At 44.9% G+C, this 23,469-nt stretch overlaps 1 protein-coding gene across 3 annotated transcripts in view; it reads left to right on the top strand.

Annotated features, from left to right (window-relative positions):
- TGFBR2 (transforming growth factor beta receptor 2) overlaps nt 1-23,469 on the top strand; it is a 95,287-nt gene that overhangs the window by 31,915 nt on the left and 39,903 nt on the right. For all 3 annotated transcript variants that reach the window (XM_027088351.1, XM_027088349.1, XM_027088350.1), the window contains exons 2-3: nt 2,800-2,968; nt 6,924-7,114. In XM_027088351.1, the coding sequence (XP_026944152.1) occupies nt 2,800-2,968; nt 6,924-7,114 (360 nt within the window). The remainder of the gene's footprint in view (nt 1-2,799; nt 2,969-6,923; nt 7,115-23,469) is intronic.

The raw sequence follows: 23,469 nt of genomic DNA on the forward strand, positions 1-23,469 counted from the left end.
TGACCTTTTTTTGTCTCTTCCCTGTGGATTTGTGTTTTGCAGGCATCAGATCTAAAGCACTTACACTCGTCAACACATCTGTGGTTGCCACTGCAGCTCCCAGCACCAGTCACATCTGGCTTTTTTCTCTCCCATCACTCCTGACTCTGCCACTTTTGTCACACTTCTTAGCTTCTGTTAGAAAAGGATCTGCCAGCCCAGGGAAGGACTCCTTTCCATCAGCAGTGTGTCAAAGTGCTAATCACGTGGCTTTAGGGGTGTGTTTTCCACAAGGAAACATCTTCCAGCTTTATTGAGGGGCTACCCCACCACTGTCACATACATTATATATGTGTTTGTGTGTTGGGGGCAGGGAGGGTATTTTTGTGCTGGTTTGTTTTGTGCCAGTTATGTCGTTTCCAACTAATTCCAGGTCAGGGTCTCAGCCTCGGTTGCACGCGAGAATCGAGAATTGTCTGAGCAGCTTCTAAAAGACCTGGTGCCCAGGCCACTCTCCAGAATAATTAAATCAGCACGTCCGAGGGGGTGGGGCTGCTTCATGAGTTTTTTAAGCGCTCTAAGTGATGGATTCCAACATGGCCCCAAAGTTGATAACCACTAATAGAGGCTAAAATCCTAAAATGCTGGAAGGCTGAATTCCAAGTCTTGGAGGCTTGATTTTATATTTAAAAACAGCAACTTTCTAACCAGCAAAGAGATGCTTGTCTGAAACTATTTAAAAAATCAAATAAACAGAACATGGCCTAGCTTTTTGTTTGTTTGTTTTGCCTTGCCTGTGTCTTGTAGGGAAGCCTGAAGTGTTAAATTAGCTGTTTCACAAATGGATCCAAATCTAACCATTGTAGAAAATATATATATATTCATTGTTGTCTTAGTCCCAAACGGAACACAAGATTCAGAGAGCATTGTGGCCTGTATTTTTAGCTAAGCTTAGTTAGAGCTCTTGGTTTGGGAGACATTGAGAATTTCAAAATAGATTGTCACCTAAAAATACACTTCCTGAAATGAACTTGAGGCCTGAGAGGGATGAATGGGTTTATTTTTTTGCTTCTATATTTAATGTACCACAAGAAAGCAAATCTTAAATTTATATAGGTTTATATTTTTAGAGACCCAGGAAACAGGTGCTGTGCCCAAGCAACAAAGACGTCTGCGTGGCAAAGTGTCGGTGACAGAAACTAGATTTCACGGGCAGGGAGCGGCCATGGGAGGTCTTGGAAGCTGTGCATTGGGACTTAGGCTGGAGTGTCCTTAACACAGGAGAGGACGAGGAGGATTTGCTCAGGCCTTTCCAATGGTGACCCTGGGAGAAGCACCCTCCCGCTTCCTGATGGAGTCTGGTCTAGTGCCCCCTGCTGTCTGAGTGCTTAATCTTTCCTAGTCTAGCAAAGAGGTGTCTGAGTTCACGTTTGTTGACAATAGCCTGGTCTCACTCTCCAAACTCATGCCTTTAGTTACCACCATTGCCAATGGAAAAGGGTCTCATTGAGGGAAAAAAGAGGGAACGGGTGTTATACCTTTTTGGCACCTCTCAGCATGCAGATATGTGTTGCCAAGGACAGTTTGTCTTCAGTGTGTTACTGGTGAATGTGAGTGAATATTGGGGGTATCATCACACTCCCCCAAGGGGAGGGAGGAAGCTCTCTGTCCCTTCCCACCTGGCGCCAAGGCCAGATATGAACTTCTTGTGTTCATTCCTCCGTGTATTAGCTAGTCACCATTGATTCGGTACGCTTGTTCGGATGTCTTCTATGTGACAGCCCCTCTTCTTGGCCCTGGAGAAGCAGTGTGGAAACAAGACAGAGAAGGCCTCATGGAGCTTGCATTTTGGTGGATGGAGCAGAAGCCAGTGAGTGATGGAGACTGTGCAGAAGATCAAACAAAACCCTATGTTGGTTCCTTGTGGGCTGCTTTAGGATGAAGAGGTGACATTTAACCAGAGATCAGGAAGGTGACAAGAAGGCAGGCAAAGGGCACAGCAAGGGAAGGGCCTGAGGAAGGCAGCAGCTTGGCTTCTTCCAGGAAAGGCCCGTGTGTCTTAAAAGGTAGCGAGTGAAGAATAAGAGGGCGGCTGGTGGTGGTGGGAGGGATGAGGTCAGAGAGGTTGCTGGCATTCACCTGTGGGACTCCAGGCCTCACTTGTGTGTGTGTGTCTAGGAGACACACTTTATCAACCGAGTTGGCTCAAGGCAACAGGAAGCAGGCAGAGCCAGGCTCTTGCAAAGAAGGCCCGGATAGCTCTGTTGGGTGTAGGTCAGGAAAGCGATGGCAAAGTCCCACCTCACCCCCAGGGTCTCCTCCGAGCTGGCCGACCCCCTTTCCCCACGTCACAGCTCTGCTCCTCGGGACCCCTCTCTGCCCATGAGGTGGGGACTCTCGTCTGGCTCCCACGTCTTCCGTGCCTCTCTTTATTTTGGGTTGCCCTGCCCTGGTCTGTTTTCGTGTCCATCCACCAGCTAAACTATAATTTCCTTAAGGGTACGCTCACCAGCACCCCGCACCATGCAGTGGGGCGACGCAAGCTCTGTCTCTGGATTGAATGAGGAGGGTTTTGTAGAAAGAGTGCCTTATGACGCTCACTGACAAAGGCAAGAAGTTACCAAACCTCCTCCATCCCAACCATCTCCATGCTGCCCTGGCTTTCATTACCAAACTCTCATCTGATGTGGAGGCCTTATGTGGCCTTTCTCCGCATTCATTCTTCTGACACCAGGTCCATTTGAAATTGCATCGTATCAGGAATCCACTAGCAGCTGATTACATTGGTTAATCATGTAATGCATCTCTTTTCCCTCCCAGTTAACAGTGACATGATGGTCACTGACGACAATGGTGCCGTCAAGTTGCCGCAGTTGTGTAAATTCTGTGATGTGAGATTGTCCACCTGTGACAGCCAGAAGTCCTGCTGGAGCAACTGCAGCATCACGGCCATCTGTGAGAAGCCGCAAGAGGTCTGCGTGGCTGTCTGGTAAGGTTGACCTGTAACACCTTTCTTTCCCCTTTTATAAGCAGTGTGCGTTCGTGGTATGTAGTCATGTGTCTCCATGCCCGAAACTTCGACATCTGTCCCATTCCCTTCCCTTTAGACCATCTCTTTTTCAGTCGTTCAGTGTAATTTCTAGAGACACTCTATACATTTTCAAATACACACACGCAGCTTTACTATTTATAAGTCCGGAAACCATTCCTTGTGTCAAGGAGAGGGATTTGCCACTTACTAGTCATTTAATTGAGACCCCTTGGGATGCCCGTAGTGACGCCAGGAGCTTTGTTCTTCTGACACAAACTCAGTCCTGTTTCGTGGAGATGAAAGGTGGGCTGTTGCAAGAGGGACGCACTTGTCAAAAATGGGGGAAGTGACTTGGCATCAGGAGACAACCTATTCCTTAGTCAGAAGCCTTGGCCAGTGCCTCACACCACTGCTGGGCCAAACCCTGTGTCTTCCTCTGGGAGCAGGACCACATGTTCCTCTTGGAGCAGATCCCCTTCTCTCCCTCGCTCTGTCCACCCCTCCCTCCCCTCCCCTCCCCTCCCCCCTCCCTTTTCCCCTCCCTCCCTCCCTCCCTCCCTCCCTCCCTCATCCTCCCGTCTTGCCAGGCATGCATGCGTGCGCGCGTGCGTGCGCGCACACACACACACACACACACACACAGTGGGTGCTCATGAATCATTTGATTAACTCATAGTTATGAATTGGGAGTATAAGCCAGAGATTAAAAAAAAATAGAGATCATTAAGAGAGTCCTTATTTTATAAAAAACTACACATTCATTAATGAAATATAACATTTTGAAGCCTTATTCTGATGGTTTCAATTTATCAGCTATTTTTTTAAAGTAACCTCTGTGTCTCCTGGCCATTTGCAAATGAGCATGTAAACCCAGATATCTTGCCCGCTCCTTTTGGAAGGAGCCTTTTGAGACTTTCTCTGGACCGTGTATACTCAGCCTTGATGATAAATCTGAAACCCTGGCACATTTCCCTACGTACCAGGACATGAATTAGGTTCTTAAGAACTAAAGGAATGTTAACAGCAAAGATCTGTCACGGCAGCTTGCCATACCTGCCAGCTGCACTTGTGTCCAGCTCTGAGTGGTGGTTTTGAAAAAGGGATTTTGACAGAGATGGTGTTCAGAGCAGAGGCACGAGTGTGATCAGAGGTTCAGAAGCATGCCATCTGAGGGCTGGTGGGGGCAGTTAGCCATGGCTGGTCCAGTAAAGAGGACGGGGCTCTGTTGAGATCTGAAGGGCTCTCAAGTGGAAAATATAGTCAGCTTGTCGTGCAGAACTCTGCAGGACAGGAGACCCACAGCATTTACAAGGGGACAGACAGACTTGTACTCAGGATCAGTTGAAACATTTTCTCAGTCGTGGTTTCCTGCCAGTGGGCCAGGCTTCCTTCTCTGGAAGGGTCAGACCAAGTTCGAGAGGATGGAGGACCACTTGTCAGGTTTGGGGCAGGAAGCCTCAGACCCCAGACCAGCTGACCCCAGGCTCCTCTTCATTCCTGTTTTCTGCTGTCTTTACTTAAATATCCACTGGAGGTGAGAACATACTTCTGCACCCAAACAGGCTCTTTTCATTAAAGGTAGTTTCCCTACCCCAGTACAAGTCCAAGGGGTGGAGTGTGAATCACACATCCCTGGCGTTGAAGCTTTGCTGTCTCAGAAGATGCGGGCCTGTGGGGAAGCTCTCTGTGCCCTCTGTGTCTCAGCCCTAAAGATTAAATACACTGAACGTTATTTTTACCTTTCTGGGCAAAGACACATTTGGATGTGGAGAGAGGGAGGTGCCAGGGATGCTGTCCTGCACCCCCGCCCATGCAGCACTGAGGTGCTCACCCTGGGCTGAGGGATCACCCCAAGCCCTCCAGGGGTGCTCCTCTTGTCTGCTCCCTGAGCTGCTTCATTGGAGTCCGGCAGGTTCAGCCTCTCTGTACCAGCAGCCAGCATCCCAGGACTGGTTGGTGCAGTGGCCGAAACGCCTGACCACTTTGCCTCAGCTTGGGACAGCTCTGATGGGCCATCCCAGCCCCCAGCTGCCCAGAGGTCAGCAGAGGCCTCATCGCGACCCCCCTCCCTGCTCTGTGCAGCATTGCTGCCTTTGGCCCCTGCAGGGGAATCTCCCTAGAGCTCCTGCACAGAGATCCAGAGATCTCACAGCCTCAGAGTCTGTGTCCAGGGCACACACACTCGGACATTGGCTATCTTAGGAATAGCCCAGTGGGGGAATAAAAGACTCTGCTCTCTGTGGTGGTACTCTCCCACGATCAGTTTTAGTGTTCTTTTCATTCACTCGCTGATTCATTCATTTATTTATTTTTTGTGGTACGCAGGCCTCTCACTGTTGTGGCCTCTCCCGTTGCGGAGCACAGGCTCTGGACGCGCAGGCTCAGTGGCCATGGCTCACGGGCCTAGCGGCTCCGTGGCACGTGGGACCTTCCCGGACCGGGGCACGAACCCCTGTCCCCTGCATCGGCAGGTGGATGCTCAACCACTGAGCCACCAGGGAAGCCCTCATTCATTTATTGAACTAATGCCAGTTGTGCACTCTTACCATGTGAAATGCTTAAGTCCTTTTCAAGGATAGACATATTTTAGAACCAAAATTAATTTCATAACTGTGGTTCTTTTGTCGCAGATATTGACAACCTCTTCAGTAGCAGGACAAAGAAGTCTGTATTTATTTCACTGTATCCTCCTTTTCTGTGCTCCAGTGTACCCACAGATGTTTTGCACAGTGGGCCCTGCCTGTCCAGGAGACACCGTTACAGCACTGAGTGGAGGAAGCAGTTGAGGACCTTATGGAGCCTCAAGTGCTGTGGCTGAGTTTCCTCCCTTTGATTCTAGTTCTATAGGCAGCGGGGGGTGGAAGTCGGGGCTCTGAATGAGCTGCCCAGGGCTGCAGAGCAGCTTTCCTTCGTGGCTCACAGTTTCTTCCTTGTCCCATCCCGGGGCCTCTGGAGGCTTCACAAGGCAGGGACACCATGCTTTTCCCTGGGATCCCGGAGGACTCAGCACGGCTTCATCTTGTTACCAAAACCAAACACAAACCCCCACCTACACAGGTGGGCACACAACTATGGGGGCAGGGAGGGAGGTGCTTTTGTTTCATGGCCACTGTTTTTGCCAAGACTTTCCAGTAGCTTGGGGGTTAAGGATAGGTAGGGGTTTTGGGGTTTTTTTTAGTTTTTTTTTCAAAATTTATTACTTTTTAATTTTTTATACAGTCTTTAAAGATTATGCTCCATTTGCAGTTATTACAAAATATTGGCTATATTCCCATCCTTGAGCCTGTCTTATACCCTCCCACTCTCCCCACCTCCCCACTGGTAACCACTAGTTTGTTCTCTGTATCTGTGAGTCTGTTTCTGTTTCGTTACATTCACTAGTTGTACTTTTTAGATCCCACATATAAGTGATATCGTATAGTATTTGTCTTTCTCTGTCTGACGTATTTAACTTAGCGTAATGCCCCCCAAGTCCATCCATGTTGCTGCAAATGGCAAAATTTCGTTCTTTTTATGACTGAGTAATATTTAGCTAGATTCTGTCCAGCAAACTAGAGATGCAATGCTAGCCTCACAGTGCGATCAGGATGGAAGGTTTGGAGTCACCCCAAGGACCTAGCGATCTCCTGTTCCCCCACGCCCTCCCTTTAATGATTTAATTAAGGCATAACGTGTAAAGTTCTCTGACAGGTTTGTCTCCAAGGAAAGCCCTCACGTTATGATCCTAAGTGGGTTCTGAGATAAGCAAAGGAAAGACTGAAGTGCGTGGAAAAGCACAGGACATGACGGGACAACCTGTAAGTGATGGAGAACAGGAGGCAGCGCTGCTGTTGGAAACAATGTCCTGATGGAGATACAGCCCAGACTGCTTCCCTGTGGGGCCATACTCACCCCCTCCTTCTCTGTACCCCAGGAGAAAGAATGATGAGAACATCACACTGGAGACGGTCTGCCATGACCCCAAGATCGCCTACCATGGATTTGTCCTTGACGACGCTGCTTCTTCAGAGTGCATTATGAAGGAAAAAAAGGGGTCTGGAGAGACTTTCTTCATGTGTTCCTGCAGCTCCGAAGAGTGCAACGACCACATCATCTTCTCCGAAGGTGAGTGTTCTTCTCGGGATGGTCTGCAGGCTCAGGGCACATCCCTTCCTGGCTGGTGCTGGATGGTAGGCTCACACTGGGGATCAGGCCCCCTTCACCTGTTGGAAAGAGGGGCTTAAGGGGTAGCAGGGTTGGCTCTGGTCTGTATCAAATCTGGCTCCCGGGGCCCACATTATGATTTGTCACTGAGAAATAGTTTGTGTCACCCAGAGCAGTGGTTCTCAAAGCGCAGTGCCTGGAACAGCAGCAGTGGCATCACCTGAGAACTTGTTAGAAATGCAGATTCCAGGGTGCCACCCCTGACTGTGGAACCAGAAACTCTGGGTGCGGGCCCAGGGTGATTCTCAGGCAGCTCAAGTTTGAGAACGACTGGTCCAGTGTTGGGAGGAGGCTGTATGATTCAGGAGGGAGACTTTAACTCAAGTTGTTGTGTGTACATACTCCTAGGATTTGTCTAAAGGGGAAAGTACATTAACCTCAGTAATGACAGCCTGTTGGATGCACACTTGTCTCTATCCATCATGCATATTGTGTTGGCCAAAAAGTTCGTTTGGGTTCTGTAACATCTTCCACATAAAGCCAAATGAACTTTTTGCCCAACCCAATATTATCCCTCCTTCCCTCCCCTCTTTCTCTACTCCCTCCCTCTCTCCCTCCTACCTTCCCTCCCATCTTCCATCTGCCCATCCATCCATCTGCCCATCCATCCATCCACCCACTTTTCCATCTCTCCATCTGCCCATCCATCTCTCCATCTGTCTATGTATCCATTCATCTATCTGTCCATCTGTCCATCCATCTCTCTGTTCATCTATCCATGTATCTGTCCATCTGTCCATCCATCCAAACACCTGTCCATCTGTCCATCCACTCAAACACCAATCCATCTGTCCATCCATCCACCATCCATCTGTACATCTGTCTGTCCATCTATCTGTCCATCTGTCCAACCATTCATTGTACCCACTCATCCATCTTTCCATGCAAACAGTTGATCATACTATAAATATTACCTGGCAATATTTTTTTTCACCCACCCACTTTTACTTCTCTTCTAAACAAGACAATATATGTAGATATATTGTACACCTTTTAATTGTTGTCCAGAATTGCATAATATGGCATATCTTCTATGAGTGACTTAACCATTCTTAACTTATTCCCAAATAAGTTGGTAGCTTATTTTAGGTGTCTCCAGTTTTCCACTTAATGCTACATTGACTATCTTTGTAAAAACATCTTATACATTTGTGCTAGTATTTCTGCAAGATAGATTTCTAGAAATGAAATTTCTGGATCAGAGGTATGCACATTTTAAATTTGGATAGCCACTATTAAATTGTTCTCCTCCCCCAGAAGATATATAAGCATATGAATTCCATCTACTTTCTCCAGCACTGGAGATTATAAGCCTTTTAATTTTTCCAGGCTGATGATGCAAATAATATTCTCTTGATTTTAGGAATATAAATTCAGCATGGGGAAAGGTTATTTTAGCCCCAAATAGGTCCAATTCAATAAAAACTCCTTTTGGAACACAAGTGCTGGGTCGACACACTATCCCTGCTACTGTGTGTGTCCCAAATATGGAAAGTGATGAGTCTCATGCTTTGTGTATGGTGCTCATGGGCATTGCAGACCCACCTCTTGCTCTCCGTGTGTCCTTCAGCCAGTTTCCCTCCCTTCCTGTTCTACACCCCACCTGTGCCAATTTCTCAGTGTACAAAGGCAGGCATGTACATCTTGTCAGCGCAACACTTTCCAAAATCACTCCCCTCTCCTGTTTTTTCGTCCTACAGGCACTCCATGTCTCTCATTTTCCTTATGTAATTTGAGTTAGGAGGGACATTGTAACTAGATTAAATCACACTAAAACATGGTAACCTTGATATCCTGGTTTACCGTGTTAACCTTCCCCAAGTACTTCACCTTTAAAAACAAGGCCCAGGCTAAGCCAAAGGAATTAATCCCTAATAGTGGAATATCCAGACATGTTTATTACCATCTATGAAACTTTTCTCTCCTTTTGCATACTGGCTTATCCACAATGGAAGAATTTATTTCATTCAAAGGGGACAAAAGTTGATAAATGGCTTGCAAGTTGGATATATTTTATATATATGTATATTACTATAAGCTCTTAAGGTATTTATGACTTCAGTTTTCAGCGTATTTTCAACTCATGTGATAATCATGGGCCCACATTCATGTTTTCCCTCTTATTCATTATCAGACTGTTTGTTTCTTTATGAGGTGAGATAATCAGCATAAAGGTGGTTTCTCATTGTACAACTCAAGAAATCCAGCACAGCTGATGACTCAGATATTTGAGTGATTTCAGAGTCTTCTAAAATGCTCCAGGGAGTATGCTTAAAAATAACCATCTCTCTTCTCTCTATTTGTTGTAGGGGGATATTTTCATCCCCTACAACATCAGGTATTAGGAAGAACACTTTGGGGTCCATTTCTCTTATTGCCACCATCTCTTCTTTATATTAAGGAGTGAAAACTTTTTTTTTAATTGAAGTATAATTGACTTACAATGTTGTGTTAATTACTGATGTACAACAAAGTGACTCAGTTATGTACATATGTGTGTGTGTATGTGTGTATATATATATATATATATATATATATATATATATATATACATACATACACATTTTTTAATATATTCTTTTCCATTGTGGTTTATCATGGGATTTTTAAAAAATTGGGGTATAGTTCTTTTACAATGTTGTGTTAGTTTCTACTGTACAGCGAAGTGGAGTTCCCTGTGCTATACAGCAGGTTCTCATCACTTATCTATTTTATACATATTAGTTAGTATATATATGTCAATATATGTCAATCCCAATCTTCCAATTCATCCCACCCCCACTTTCCCCCCTTGGTGTCCATATGTTTTTTCTCTACTTCTGTGTCTCTATTTCTGCCTTGCAGACAGGTTCATCTGTACCATTTTTCTAGATTCCACATATATGTGTTAATATACGATATTTGTTTTTCTCTTTCTGACTTACTTCACTCTGTATGACAGTCCCTAGGTCCATCCACATCTCTACAAGTGACCCAATTTCATTCCTTTTTATGGCTAATATTCCATTGTATATATCTACCACATCTTCTTTATCCATTCATCTGTTGATGGGCATTTAGGTTGCTTCTATGACCTGGCTATTATAAATAGTGCTGCAATGAACATTGGAGTGCAAATGTCTTTTTGAGTTATAGTTTTCTCTGGGTATATGCCCAGTAGTGAGATTGCTGGGTCTCATAGGATATTGAATATAGTTCTCTGTGCTATATAGTAGGACTTTGTTGTTTATGCATTCTATATATAAAAGCTTACATCTGCTAATTCCAACCTCCCAGTCGATCCCTCCCCCAACTCCCTCCCTCTTGGCAACCACCAGTCTGTTCTCTATGTCTGTGATTCTGTTTCTGTTTCATAGATAGGTTCATTTGTGTCATATTTTAGATTCCACATATAAGTGATATCATATGGTATTTGTCTTTCTTTTTCTGACTTACTTCGCTTAGTATGATCATCTCTAGGTCCATCCATGTTGCTGCAAATGGTGTTATTTCATTCTTTTTTCTGGCTGAGTAGTAGTCCATTGTATATACGTACCACATCTTCTTTATCCATTCATCTGTTGATGGACATTTAGGTTGTTTCCATGTCTTGGCTATTGTGAATAGTGCTGCTGTGAACATAAGGGTGCATGTATCTTTTTTGAATTATAGTTTTATCTGGATATATGCCCAGGAGTGGGATTGCTATATCACATGGTAATTCTATTTTTAGTTTTCTGAGGAAGCTCCATACTGTTTTCTACACTGCACCAATTTACATTCCCACCAACGGTGTGGGAGGGTTCCCTTTTCTCCACACTCTCTCCAGCATTTGTTATTTGTAGACTTTTTAATGATGGGCATTCTGACTGGTGTGAGGTAGTACCTCATTGTAGTTTTGACTTGCAGTTCTCTAATAATTAGCAGTGTTGAGCATCTTTTCGTGTGCCTGTTGGCCATCTGTATGTCTTCTTTGGAGAAATGTCTATTTAGGTCTTCTGCCCATTTTTCGATTGGGTGGTTTTTTTTGTTGTTGAGTTGTATGAGCTATTTGTATATTTTGCAAATTAAGCCCTTGTCAGTCGCATCATTTGCAAATATTTTCTCCCATTCTGTAGGTTGTCTTTTCGTTTTGTTTATGGTTTCCTTTGCTGTGCAAAAGCTTGTAAGTTTGATTAGGTCCCATTTGTTTATTTTTGTTTTTATTTCTATTGCCTTGGGAGACTGACCTAAGAAAACACTGGGACAATTTATGTCAAAGAATTTTTTGCCTATGATCTCTTCTAGTTTTATGGTGTCATGTCTTATGTTTCAGTCTTTAAACCATTTTGATTTTATTTTTGTGTATGGTGAGAGTGTGTGTTCTAACTTCATTGATTTACATGCAACTGTCTAACTCTCTCAGCACCACTTGCTGAAGAGACTTTTTCCCATTTTATATTCTGGCCTTCTTTGTCAAAGATTAATTGACTGTAGGTGTGTGGGTTTTTTTTCCTAGGCTCTCTATTCTGTTCCATTGATCTGTATGTCTCTTTTTGTGCCAGTACCATGCTGTTTTGATTATTGTAGCTTTGTAGCATTGTCTGAAGTCTGGGAGGGTTATGCCTCCTGCTTTGTTCTTTTTCTTCAGGATTGCTTTGGCAATTCTGGGTCTTTTATGGTTCCATATGGATTTTAGGATTATTTGTTTTAGTTCTGTGAAAAATGTCATGGGTAATTTGATAGGGATTACATTAAATATGTAGATTGCTTTGAGTAGTATTGCCATTTTAACAATATTAATTTTTCCAATCCAAGAGCATGGGTTATCTTTCCATTTCTGTATTGTTCCAATTTTAGTTTTTGTGCTGCCGAAGTGAGCACATATCTTTCCATTTCTTTGAATCATCTTCAGTTTCATTTATTAATGTTTTATAGTTCTTAGCATATAGTTCTCAGTTCTCAGTATAGTTCTCAGTCTTTCACCTCCTTGATCAGGTTTATAAGGTGGGAAAACTCTTGAAGCAATTTTTATTTTTCTACTCCAAGTCAAATAAGATGGGGAACACAAAAGCTCTCTGGAGTGTTCTGTGTAGTATTTTTATTAGGATAGCACTCTGTTCCTGTTGCTTTCTGATCTACAAACAATGGATAATGATTACTTACATCTTACATTTTTCTTAAATATGTGAGGGAAAAAAAAGTTGAGCCACAAGATTTACTCTTTAAAGTAGATCTTTATTTTCAATGTTACTATGAATGATAGCTGACATTCAGAGGGAATGTAGTTGCTGTGTTTGTTGCTAAGCCCCTGTGATGGCCTGGCCTCAGTTAATCTCATAGCCACCCCATGAGGTAGGCACTGCTAGTATCCCCATCTTATAGATGAGAAAACCAAGCTCAGAGAACTGTAACACCTTGTCCAGGATCCCATGACTAGTGGTGGCATAGCTAGGATTCATAATGGGCTGTGGATAAAATACAACTTCTGTGAGGGTTTTTCCCCCTTCCTTCTCTTTTTATGTCCTTCTTTCTTGCACTCTCTCTGTCTCTGTCTTTCTAAACAGATAACATATGTACATATTAAAAAATTCAAATTCGATAAACTGGATACAGTGAAAAGAAAGCCTCCTCTTGGTCTGTGATCATCCAGAGAGATTTTTCTGCATGAACTCTGCATGGAAATCCTAAACTTGGTAAATCATATCATTGAGATTTTTTTTAAAAGTCAGATTCATTGATGTATAATTTACATAAAATAAAATCCACCGTTTGAAGATACTATTTTCACTGAATTGTGACTAATATATATAGCTGTGTAACTACTACCACAATCAAGATACAGAACATTTTTGTGACTCCCAGTAAATTCCCTTATTCCCTTTTTCCATCATCATTGGGATTTTTATCCTCATTTTAGAAATTTGGTTGCTTTCTTCCTGTATTTGGTGATTTCCGTTTACTTAACCGAGGCCATGACCTCAGTCCTCCAAAGAATGGACAGGTGGGACAGCCCAGCCTCAGACAACAAGATACCACTGTGTTCCTTTGCCTCTATAGGCACCCAGGCCTATTCTACCAAAAAAAAAAAAAAGGGGGAGGTATTATTTAGCACTGATTTTCTCTCCTGCTCCATGTTGCTTGTCTGTACGCCTGGCATAAAGCCTGAAGCCTGGCAGATGGTTTGGGGGAGGATGGGCCTCTACACAAGCCACCAGTCCTCCCATCTTCACTCCTTTCAGGTTCCCAGAGGTTGGTGTGTAGTGACGGCTTGTATGCCTCTGGTCTTGTTCACCTTGTCGAAGCACCTTTACGTTCTATACCTGAGAAATGTGCAGAGAATGTATTGAAGATATTGAAGATTCGTTGAGATAATTGTCTTAAGGCCCAGAAAGATGATTAGATTACTGTCCCCTGGTGATGATGGCAGAGAGCCAGGAACATAGAAGTTAGGTGACTTGCCTGTAGTTACTCAGCTAGTTAGTGGCAGAGCTGGGCTACAGGTTTGGTCTGCAGACTCTCACCAAGGTCTGTGTCTCTAGTACAGGGTTTGAAGTCTGTATTCCGAGGGGCATCAGGGGCTGCTCTGAGGAACTGAGGGAGAAGGGAGTAAATCAGCTCTCCTTTACCTGCCATGTGTACCAAGCTTCAGCAGAAGATGTGAATCACAGAAGGGCGTTGCCAGCTTTCACGAGTTTGAAACCAGTGTTCCAAAACAAAGGAATTAAAGAGACCTTGCTGTCTTTCTTTTTGAACCAGGTACCTATCTTTTCCCCCAAAACCCCCCAGTGGGGCCTTGTGCTATGCCCGGTGGCTCCCTGCTTCCCTAAAGTAGATCAATTAGAATGAGGCCGGGGTCTGCTCTTCCATCTGCTCTCCGAAAGTCAGGTCTCCCTGTCCTGTCTGATGATTCCTGCTTGGTGAAAGATGTGTAGAATTCTGAGGAAGTCATTATCTCCCCCTGGGCTCACCAAGCCCTATGATTCCGGTTAGAAGAGAGGGCGTTTGTCTGGGTCCTTATTGATGTCCTGGTGACAGCTGTCACTCAAACAAGCCCTGTCAGGCTCCTGGACCAAAGTGAGCCCAGGATGGGGGTGGGGACCCCAAGCTAACGGCTCCCTGTTCACTTGCAGATGACATGTCCACTTTGCAAAATCATGATGTGGGTAGGATCGCTCATTAAGCCTTGAAGAATCCAAAACACCACTCAGTTTTATTCATTTCATAAATGGTTTCCAAGTGCAGTAAAGATGCTTCATTTGCAGAGTGCCAGGCAAGGAGATGATTTCTGCTTGTTTTAGGTACGAAATAAACAGTCCAGTGTAATGGTTAAGATGGGTCTGTGGTGGGTTTCTGGAATTTTAAGGCCCATTCTACCACTTGTTCGCTTTGCCACATTGGGCCAGTTACCTGACCTCTCCTAGTCTGTAAAATGGAACTAAAACGGGGGGTGGGTGGGGTGCGGCTAGATTGTTACATGCAGTGCTTACGACAGCGCCCCATCTGTTAGCTGCTGGTATTATTTGGGGGTTTATATCCGATGCGGACTTTTGCTCACCCTGAGATGTGAAGCCAGGCCCGTCCGGCCCTCTGGTGTGTTCCAGCACTGAGGTCTGTGGTGGAGACTTGACCACAGTGTGCAGCAGGCCACTCAGACCTCCTATGTGTGGCGCTGCAAGAGTTTGGGAGGGGTTTGGGTTGCTTTAACTCGTGCCTCGAGCAGCTTCTTTCTTCTCCACGTGCCTTCACAGAGGTAGGGGAAGCATACCGAGTCCACACTTTGTAATCAAAGCTAACCACATCCCTCCATCGTCGGATAATATCACACATTAGGCGCGTTGTTCCTATTGTGACGCAGAATCACAGTAGCAGGTGGCTAAATACAAATGGGAGGGCTCACTGTGCCGTGCAGGTCAGTGCTGGGGCGATCGCACTTCTGTTCTTGCCAAAGGGCTTCACTCCGTCTTCCTTTTCTCAGCAGAACGCTGCTTTGGGCCACGTGGCCGCCTCATTGAATGGCTGTGCCGCTGTTGACCACTTAGTGCTGATAGTGATACCTATGGCCTCAGGATGCTGGGGGGATTGAAGGAGGTGAAGCTTGAGAGGGCCAGCGTGGCAGCTGGTACACAGCAGGTGCCTCCGTTCTCCCTCATTCCTCCAGATAAGGAGCGCACTCTCTGCTGAGGAGAACCCCTCCTCTGAATGGGGAACCCTCGCTACTCCAAGTGTCCACAGACCAGCTGCAGCATTGCCGGGCAGCTGGGTAGAAGAACAGAACCTCAGGGCCCTCCTGGACCCACTGCATCAGTATCAGTGTTGTAACAGTGTCCTTGGTGATCTGTTCTCACACTGAAGTGTGAAAATGCTGGTGTGAACTCACCCAGCTAGGAATGGAACCAGAGAACCAAAGATGGGTCTTGTTAGCTTCCTGCTGGTAACTTGCCCAGCTGATCATTCAGCCCAAGAGGAATACATTTGGTCTTAAACCTGGTCATTTGCAAAGGAGCTAAATATGCTTTACTCTGTCCTTTCATGTAACAGAACTCCCCACTGAAATGGGGGTGTTTTTCCATAGCGATAGTGAAGTCACTTTTTGTATGCGTTACAAACTTTGTGCTGGCATGGAGCTCCACGTGGAGAAGATGAGGTGCCTTTTCAGGAACACTTCTTTGGTTTCCGTGATAATGTTCACATACTTTATCTATGGGATCATACTCTACTATTTCCCAAAGCAAGAAGACATGTAGGAATACCTTCAAGAAGCATTTCACAAGATGTTGTTCTGAACTGGATCTGTTGATACGAGGGAGTTGTTTGGTAGCCTGGGGGAGCCCTGGACAAGGAATAGGGAGGCATTAAAAGGAGTTCGCCTGAATCAGTTTGCTCTTCAGTCGTTTGTTATCATCATCTGCTGGGTTAGGATGGTAATTTGGCAGATTGAAGGAGGTGTGCTTCTGGACTGCTCCCAGCTCCCAGATGGCTGGATCCCTGGCCATCCCACCTTTCCTCCTGACTTAGAGCTGAACTGCTTCTTCTGGAAATGGCAAGTCTCCATGGCCATGAGGGAAAGGGAATTAGCATTAAACTCAAGCCTGGACTCTGAAAAGTTTGGTTTCAAGGCCAGAGTCCCACCCCCTTCCTTAGCTGAAGTGCAGGGGAGCTGGCACCATGCCCAAGGCCCAGACTATGGACATCCCTAGAACAATAGTAGTGATGGTCTCTGCCCTGGGGTGAGAGCCTGCTGTGGTTGGTCCACCTGTGCTAACTGCTTTCAGGTGTGTTGCCTTGTTTCCTAGAGTCATAACTTTTTTTTGACGTCATGTTCTAGCATTTTTTCAGATTTACTGAGGTATAATTAAGAAATAAAGTTGTAGATATTTAAAGTGTACATCATGGTGACTTAATATACACATACTTTGTGAAAGGATTCCCTCCATCTAGGCAGTTCACACATCCATCACCTCACATATTTTTCTTTTTGTGTGAGAACATTTAAGTTCTACTCTCTTAGCAAATTTCAACTGTACAAGACAGTGTTATCAACTATAGTCACCATGTTTTACACTAGATTCTCATCACTCATTCATCTTAGAGCTGAAAGTTTATACCTTTTTACCAACCTCTCCCTATTTCCCCCACCCCCCAACCCACGGCAACCACCGTTTTACCGTTTCTGTGAGTTTGCTTTTTGTTTTTAGATTCCACATATGAATTATACCATGAGGTATTTGTCTGTCTCTGTCTTATTTCATTTAGCATAATGTCCTCAAAGTCTATCCATGATGTTACAAATGGAAGGATTTCCCTCTTCCTCATGGCTGAATACTATTCTATTGAATATACACCACACCTTCTTTATCCATTCATCCCTTGGTGGACATTTAGGTCGCTTCCATGTCTTGCCAGTTATGAACGATGCTGCAGTGAACATGGGAGTACAGATGGCTCTTTGAGATCCTGTTTTCATTTCTTTGGATAAATACCCAGGAGTGGGATTGCTGGGTCATATGGTAGTTCTATTTTTAGTTTTTTAAGGAATCTCCATACTGTTCTCCATAGAAGCTGTATCAATTTACATTCCCACCAACAGTGCAAAGGGGTTCCCTTTTCTCCACATCCTTGCCAAGACTTGTCATCTTAGTCTTTTTGGAGTCGTAACTTTTTTTATGCTGAAATGAAGCCCATGCAGTTAGCTCGTCCAAACTTTTCATTTTACTGACAAAGAAATGGTCAGTATCAGTGTTGTAACAGTGTCCTTGGTGATCTGATTTCCCAAGATTTCGCAGTTGGTGATCTGATTTCCCAAGATTTCGCAGTTGGCTCTCCACCATTTGTCCACAGGAGAGTTGGAGAATCTTGTCTCTTTTTTTCAGGGAGTACCATCAACCCTCCACGTTCAGCTGTGTGTGGGGTGCTTGTTAACAGCAGTCTTACCCCCATGTGGACACAAGCCTGGTTGCTAATCTGTGCCCAGACTCCCCATTCAGCCAGTGCTGGGCAAGCAGCACAACCAGAGGCTATACCATTCACGGGCTTGTTAGGAACGAGCTTTATAAATGACGCCCAGCAGGAGAAGATCGTGCTCTCCCCAGTGAGATTTTCTGGGTTCAAATCTCAGCTAAGCCATTTATGAGTTGTTTGTCCTTGGGTGAACCAATTTACGTCAGTTTTCCCCTCTGAAAAATGGGGATGGAAATAGTGCTCACTTTGAATAGGATTTTTGTGAGGATAAATGTCTTTATTCATGTAGGGAACTTAGAATAGTACCTGGCACAGAACACCTATGCAATAAATTTTGGCTGTAAAGAGTTACCATTGTTCCCCTAGATTCAAATGTCTTGTCTTTGGATTTAGCCAGATGAGTGAGGCACTTTGTACCAATGTCGTGTTGCATTCTCCTTCCTGAAAATTCCTTCTGCTGACTCGTCTGTAAGTAACATCTATCTTCAGCAACAGTCCTGTGAATCAGAGGGACAGGTTCACTGTAAAGAACGCTGTTGAGGAAGCTGTTCTCTGCATTGTATTGTCACCTCGCTGAGGAAGCCAGGAGAAATTTCTCTCAGCTCTCTGCTTTGGAAAGATTATTCCCCTCATGAGGACATACTTGCTTCTGACCTTAAGGACACTTTGAAGCATATAGAGCTTCAAGTAGAGCAGGGATCAGCAAGCTTCTTTGGTAAAGGACCAGTTCATGAATATTTTGGGCTTTGCAGGCCAGAGAGCCCCTGTTGCAGCCACAGACAGTATGTAAACAAATGGATGCGACCATGTTCCAGTAAAACTTTATTTACAGAACAAGGCTTCAGGCCACCCCCTGATATACATGACCATGTTTTGTTGTATTTCTCCCTACAGTACTACCAGAAAAGCTTCAGTCATGCTTCTAGCAAATATGTGGGCGTGTACTTTGCATACTGACATCACCCCTGCTTGCCTGTCTTCCTACATTTACCTTCCATTTGTCTTGATCCCAGCTCCCATGTTTACTTTTTTTTGGTCTTCCCCCCACTACTGTGTCTATCTCTAGGTTGCATGAGAGTTTTTTTTTTTTTTTTTTTTTAACAGGATGGAACTATCAGTAAATACGTCAGTTATATCTAGTTAACTTAGGAACCAGGACTCTAGAAACCACTCTGACTCAGAGTTCACCTGCTGTGGTAAAATGCTCCTGGCTGACCCACAAGCTGCCTGCAGGCCCCACAGGACCTGGAGAGGCAGAGAGCAAGGAGACGAGGAGACAGGGACTCCTGGTAGCCACAAACGCTCCTTCTTTCCTTTTTCATTGTTGTCGAGTTTCTTTTAAATGAAAACAGCCTCTTTGGTTTGCAGGCCTAAAGCTGGCAGGAAGACAAATGATTTTTTTTTACAATATCAGACACGCGGTTTCCTGTCTCTGTTTAACTTGCTAGCAGATCATCTCAGCCAGCTGGGTCCCCCTGGACCTGTTGTGACCTTAATAACGTTGCTTCCCGCCATCCAGCAGACCCACTCCGGGTGTGGATCACGTGCCTGGCGTACTGTATGGACTCATCTTGGGTTCTGCGTCGGGGAGGGCTTGGACGTGCTGCCGACCTCATTTTGTGTTCGTTCTGCTCCAGCATGCGGCAGCTGGCTTCTTGGGGGAAGCTCTGAGTTCCTGCGTGCAAGAAACCAGCAGAATGATATGTGCTCTGGCAGCTCTGGGCTCTGGGTGTGCTGCTGCCTTTGAACTGCGCCCTCACGACTCAAAATAGCTGGCTCGCCAGCTGTGCTTTTTTGTTTCAAGAGAAACAAACCAGATTTACTTTCTGGTCTCAATGCAAAAGGAAAAGAAACCTAAGTGTGGAAATTTGGTGGAGAAAAGTTGTTAGAAGAGGAAGAAAATTCTGGATTCAAGTCACTCGTCTCATTCTGGGGAAGAGAAATGAGTTATTTGAGGTGATGATTCAGTGCTGAAGGAGACTTGGGTTGTGAATGAGTTAGAAGCATCCTCTGAATCCCTGAATCCAGCCCCACGTCTGGCCAAGGAAATTATAAAGATTGGACATGCCAGAGGGCACTGTGACTCAGTCCAGTGAGGCTTAGCATGTATTTGAAGTGTCTTCAGGCAAAGCAACTGGCTTCTGTAGGGTTTTTTTTTTTTTCCCCCTAAGCAGCAAAGTAAACAAAGATGCTCTGAGGCCAGATGTGGTTGCCAGCTGTGAATATTTCTACCCTGGAACCTCATCCTGACGTGAATCACAGCCGAGTGGAATCCGTTAAGGACACAGTCTGTCTCGAACCCCATCCCCTAGATGTGAGTGACCAATAGAGCAGTTGAGCCAGTAAGGCTGGCGTTGCTGCGAAGCTGTGGTGAAACGTCTGCAGTCTCTCCTCTCACAGTGGCCTTCTCGTGTTCTGTAAACAACACACAGATGGGTGATGGCAAAAAGGGTCCGGGAGATTGTTTGCTACTTTCCAAGTACCTCAGTGTCCCACCAGTGGAAAAACACTGGAGCTCGCTAACCACTGGGAAACTCACCCTCATGTCCGCCCGTCCTGAACTCCAGAGGCTGTATTTACCTCCAGCTGGACATCCGGCCGACTGGCTCTTGGAAAACCTTTTCTGATCCTCAAATAACTCTTACACGTTGCTAATTATGTAAAATCTCAGTGTTCCCAGCAATAATTATGCCTTATAAAAACTAATATTAACTTTTAAAGAAACAATTCATATTTGCTTCTTTACTTTAAAAAAATACATACACCTCATGCCACTGTCTCCAGTGTCAGGAACAATGGATCCTAAATTTAGTGATTAAGATTCCTTCCACGCCTTCTCTTTTTTCCCAGGTTCCATCCCAGTCTCCTGTCAGGCCGAAGTCGTTGTTCTCGGCCTTGGCTGCACATTGGAACCACCTGAGAAGCTTTAAAAATGACTCATTAACTGGGTCTTAGCTCTGCAGTTTCAGATTTAATTGATCTGGGGCCTGGTGTCAGGAATAAAAAAACAACAACCCACCGAGACATTCTAATATGCCGCCAGTGTTGGGAACCACTGAATTCAAGGCAGCTTGTTCTGCCACATCTTTTTGTATTTTTCATCATGTTCCACATATAACTTGAAAGAGGATGGTAACAATTAGAGAGCAGTAACCACCACAGGAAGTAGCTAAATTCAGCCCTCCAGGTTAGAGGAGAAGAAAAACAAGCAAACTCACACCTGGTTCACCCCCTCCCTGGGGAATAATAGGATTCCTTAATACAGGATGTCACTGTGCTTGCCACACTTTACAAGCGAGTACCTCAGAACGAGGCCGCGGGCCTCACTGGGTGGGCATCTGAGGTTTTAGAACTGGTGAAATTCAGGGCAGGCACATTTGCAACCTGAAGGTGTGGATGGCAGGCTCTGGGTGCCGAAACCCAACCACACTGTGGTTCAGGTGAAGCCAGAGAGGAGGCAGGAGGTGTTTCGGTGACGTGACAGGTATTGATCATGTGCATAATTGATGTGCTTTTCTAAAGCCGGGGGGTCTCCCTGATGGAGAGGATAGTGGGGTAACTCAAGCTCTCTTTCTCTGTTTTCAGGTTTCCTGAAAACATGAAGGGCCCCTAGACAGGGTGGAAGATATGATCCAGACAGGCAGCCAGGAAAAGAATGAGAGAATCGGGGCAGCTGGGGGATCTTAACAAAGCCCAAGCTAAGTTAGCGGTCAGAGGACTCTAACGCAGAGAGGGAAATGAAACAATCCTGCTGCAGAGAGCACAGGTCAGCCCGTGGAGGATAGATATTCATAGAACGTGTCATTGTGTTGTGGGCAAAGCCTGGCACGTTTCAGGCTCTCTCTTCACATAGGAAGGATGATCAGCAAAGGGGAAGGAATGCTAACGGCAGGGACAGGATCGGGGTTCTAACTGCTTGAAATGACCGAGATACGAAACTGAACAGATACACGTCAAGCCAGGCCTGTCTGTCCACACAGTTGATGGCAAAGGAGCAGCTTATCAGAAAGCTGGCTTGGCATCTGCTCAGGCGATAAAGACCCAGGGGGTTAGAGGGGAGTTAAGGTCATTCTGAAATTGGGGTGACCTGGTGGAGAGAATCAAAAGGAAACGAGAGCACACAAACCAGCAGTAGTCTGTGCTCATTGGTAAGAACGGTGAGAGTCCTACTGTTACCTGTCTACACGGATTACGTCCCACGTATTGGAGCTGGGTCTGGTGAAACATCACAGAGAATCTTGAGAAGCAAGAATGATTTCAGAGACCAGATCACTTTATACTTAGACCCGGCATGTATGGGGTGCCTGCTCCATGCTGGCAGGCGGGAGTCTGATAAACGTGCCAGACTTTAGGGTCTGATAAATAGGTCTTTTCAGGAGTGATTGAAGGAGGCAGAGATGTTCAGCTTGAAAATGAGATGATTTAGGGAAATGCGTTAAATGCCTAACAGCAGTTTGAGAGCTGCCGTCCCATAGAAGAAGGAGTCACTGCATTGCCTTTTGCTTTAGAGAATAGCACGAAAGCCAGTAAGTGGACTTACGGGAAGGCCATGTTTGATTATAAAGAATATATTTAAAAATATCCCAATGTTGAGACTTTCTCCTAATAGGTCTATTGGGGTTAGATTATGGGATGATTTATAGAGGAGTGGAGTCCCTCTGTCGTAACACTTACGACAGAGGTTTCCTCTGTACCTTCCAGGAATATTCTGGAAGAGGTTGTCATACTGGATTAGACTACATGTAAGACCCTTTTGTTGGGGAGAGAGGTAGGGAGGAAATAACCTAAAGGAGACTCTGCAATGGGATGTGAGGTGAGGCAACAGCTTAGCTTTGAAATATGTACAATTGGAATAAAACAATCAAATGGACTGGAAAGAAGAATTCTTCCATCATTTGGGGAAAATGTATTCTCAAAGTTTGTCTAGAATGTCAAACAGTGCTGTCCATATGCTGGAAGTTAAATTAAGCCCTGCATGCCCAGTGAGCTACTGTCCTGTTGTTTAATTAAAATGATTTTTTATTGTTTGCCTGAATTTAATTGTTTACTTTTTCTTGAGATGATGGATGGGGAATTACATCTCATTCTACACTCCTCTTGAAGTTCATTTGACTAGAACATTCTCATGGACCATTTTCTCATTGGCTAGCACTGCATACAATTGCCCTAGGGCTTTGCAAGCAAGTCCACTGTCAATTTTCTCTGTAAGAGGGAAACAACTCTGTGGCAGAATCCCAAGGGATGTTTGCTAAAGCAGTGCTTCTCAAACTTTACTGTGTAAAGGAATCTCCTAGAAAACCTTATAAAATGCAGATTCTGCAGTCGGCAGTGTAAGACAGGGCTGAGATTCTGCGTTTCCAGTAAGTTCCCAGGTGCTGCCTGCTGATACTGCTGGCCTGGAGGTACCAAGAGATCCTTTTTGTACCGTGCCACCAGAAAATATGCAAAATATTGGAACTCCTGAGTTAGAAAGTATGTATACAGTGTGATGGATTGGGGGGTGTGTGTGACTGAGAGATGGGGCAGTAACAGGAAAGCTGATAGGATGTGGAGTGTCACAGAATAAGGAGGCAATTTGCTTTGCTCCTTAAGAAATCCTGTATCTCTGCCTCTAGGGATCCCCATGTGTCTGTGCCTGGCCAGGGCTGTGACTCAGTAATGCTCCCTTTGTCTGTCAAATGAACATACTTGGAACATAGCCAGTAAACGTCTAGCGGATATCTGTATCTTTTGTTCACTTTCATCATTTTCTTTATTATAACTGGGTCCCACTTCACTAGACGTGATAAAACTGAATTTTGTCTCTGGGAAAACAGAATCCAAACCAGACAGCCAAA

The sequence above is a fragment of the Aethalodelphis obliquidens genome, unplaced genomic scaffold (assembly GCF_003676395.1).
Source record: "Aethalodelphis obliquidens isolate GAN/ISIS:26980383/991018 unplaced genomic scaffold, ASM367639v1 scaffold62, whole genome shotgun sequence".
In the NCBI taxonomy this organism is placed as follows: Eukaryota; Metazoa; Chordata; class Mammalia; order Artiodactyla; family Delphinidae; genus Aethalodelphis; species Aethalodelphis obliquidens.